The sequence below is a fragment of the Argentina anserina genome, chromosome 2, assembly GCF_933775445.1.
Source record: "Argentina anserina chromosome 2, drPotAnse1.1, whole genome shotgun sequence".
NCBI lineage: Eukaryota > Viridiplantae > Streptophyta > Magnoliopsida > Rosales > Rosaceae > Argentina > Argentina anserina.
Window position 1 is genome coordinate 15321659 of NC_065873.1, and position 2327 is coordinate 15323985.

At 45.9% G+C, this 2327-nt stretch overlaps 1 protein-coding gene across 1 annotated transcript; it reads left to right on the forward strand.

Annotated features, from left to right (window-relative positions):
• Positions 1 to 250: 250 nt before the first annotated feature.
• On the forward strand, positions 251 to 1471 carry LOC126784026 (uncharacterized). Its single transcript, XM_050509534.1, has 2 exons — positions 251 to 954; positions 1411 to 1471. The coding sequence occupies exons 1-2, from the start codon at positions 251 to 253 to the stop codon at positions 1469 to 1471; spliced, it is 765 nt and encodes a 254-aa protein (XP_050365491.1).
• The last annotated feature ends 856 nt before the right edge of the window (positions 1472 to 2327 follow it).

A 2327-nucleotide genomic window follows, 5' to 3' on the forward strand; every position in this document is an offset into this window, starting at 1 on the left:
AGTGCTTAATTGTTTCAAGGTGATGAATTTAGAAAAGGGCCGTGGATAGGGCCGAGGACGGGTGAGAGGTTGAGGCCGAGGTAGGGCTGCAGGCCAAGTCCGGAATTTGGAGAACCTTTACGAGGAGGCAGCCCCACAGGAAGAACAGGTTGACCCCACCGCTGTCACTAGAGATGACGGTCGTGTGCTAAAGCTGATTAAGGACATCAGTGGTGTGTCAGCGCCGTCATTTCATGGAGGCCCGGATCATATGGTAGCGGACCACTGGATTGAGAGTATGGAAACCTACTTTAAGATGATAGAGTGCTCTGAGATAGAGAAGAGGAAGATAGCTACATTCTTCCTGAAAGATGATGCACTAGATTGGTGGAAGAGTATGAGGCAGACGGTAGATGTGTCTACCTTCACCTGGGATGGTTTCACGGCTCTCTTCCGAGAGAAGTACTTTCCAGCTACAGTGCAGGAGAATTTAGAGCTTGAGTTCCTTGCGCTAGCACAAGGGGATATGACTATCAGAGAGTATGATACTCGTTTTTCACAGTTGTATCGGTATGTCAGGCCAATGGGTGTGACCTCCTTAGCCCAGAAGTTTCTACGAGGGCTTAAACAAGAATACAAGACCATCATATCAGCACTATGTCTGTCTACAAAGGAGTTGATGTATGAGAGTGCCATGAATTTGGAACAGGTAGATAAGACTCGAGTAGGAGATGTGGGAGATAGAGATGCTAAGGGAAAAGGCAAGGCAATCAGTTCAGGCAGCGGGCACTCAGGGCCGAAGGGTGGATCATGGAAGAGGCCAAGACCCTACTATCAGATTCCGGCTAAGGCAACATCTCCATCTGTCAGGACTGCACCTATTAGACCATTGGCATCGGTGAGGTGTTTCGTTTGCAACGAGATGGGGCACTACGCCATAGCATGTCTGAAACCAAAGAGAGCACGCTGCTACAGGTGCGGGCAAGTAGGACATATGGCTAGAGATTGTACCCGACCCCTTCAGGGTAGACAGGAACGTCAGCAGAGACAGTTACGAGCGGGCCAAGGTAGGGTGTTTGTAATGGGTCAGCGAGACATAGGAGTGGAAGGTACCTTATCTATTTTTGACTACCTTGCTAGAGTACTGTTTGATACCGGAGCATCACATTCATTTATTGCTAGTTCGGTAGTGGAGATGCTAGGATTGATTCCTACATCTCTTGGAAACTCTTTATGTGTCACTTCACCCCTTGGAGTGTCCCTTAAATTAGAGACAATCTGCAAGGCGTGTCCTATTGTGATTGGAAGTAGAGAGTTCTCTGCTTCGTTGATTGTGATTCCAGACCACACCTATGATGTGATCTTAAGAATTGATTGGTTGAGGCCGCATGCAGTGATTGATTATTTTGACATGGTGGTTTACTTTCATAGATTCGGGGATCCAGTATTTCGTTATCGTTGCCTCAAGTCAGATAATGCCATAAGAACATGAGTTCTGGCACATGTGGAATCGGTAGATCAGAAAGTAACCATTGCATATATTGTGGTAGTATTTGAGTATAGTGAGGTGTTCCAAGAGATACCAGGGTTACCTCCTCGAAGAGTTGTAGATTTCTGCATTGATGTGGTACCTGGTACGGCACTTATGCCAAAGGCGCCCTATAGAATAGGACAAAACAAACTTAAAGAGTTAAAGGTGCAGATTGATGAACTATTGGACCAAGGGTTCATTAGACCTAGTGTTTCACCTTGGGGAGCACCGGTTCTGTTCGTGAAAAAGAAAGATGGTTCTCTGCGGTTATGTGTGGACTACAGGGAACTGAACAAGGTGACCATTAAGAATAGGTATCCCTTGCCTAGGATTGATGATTTGTTCGATCAGCTTAAAGGAGCTGCGGTGTTCTCTAAGATTGATTTGAGATACGGTTACCATCAACTCAGGGTGAAGGAAGAAGATATATCGAAGACAGCCTTCAGGACCCGGTATGGACATTATGAGTTTGTTGTCATGCCCTTTGGTCTAACAAATGCAACAGCTGTCTTTATGAGTTTGATGAACCAAGTCTTTAGCCCGTACATAGATGAGTTTGTTGTGGTGTTTGTGGATGACATTCTGATATACTCCAAGTCTCGAGAAGAGCATGTGGTGTACCTGAGAACGGTGTTGTAGACCTTAAAGGAAGCAAGATTGTATGCCAAACTCGAGAACTGTGAGTTCTGGAAAGATGAGGTCAAATTCCTCGGTCATGTCGTCTCAAAAGATGGAGCACTAGTAGACCCGACAAAAGTGGAGGCAGTAAAAAGTTGGAGTCGTCCAAAGAACCCCACAGAGATTCGTAGTTTCCTTG

What these genes read in the sequence shown, in the direction of transcription:
- LOC126784026 (XM_050509534.1), top strand. Translation starts at nt 251, where the DNA reads ATGGTAGCGGACCACTGGATTGAGAGTATGGAAACCTACTTTAAGATG. An exon ending in AAGAGAGCACGCTGCTACAG is followed by an intron (nt 955 to 1,410) that starts GTGCGGGCAAGT and finishes TTACTTTCATAG; the next exon opens with ATTCGGGGATCCAGTATTTC.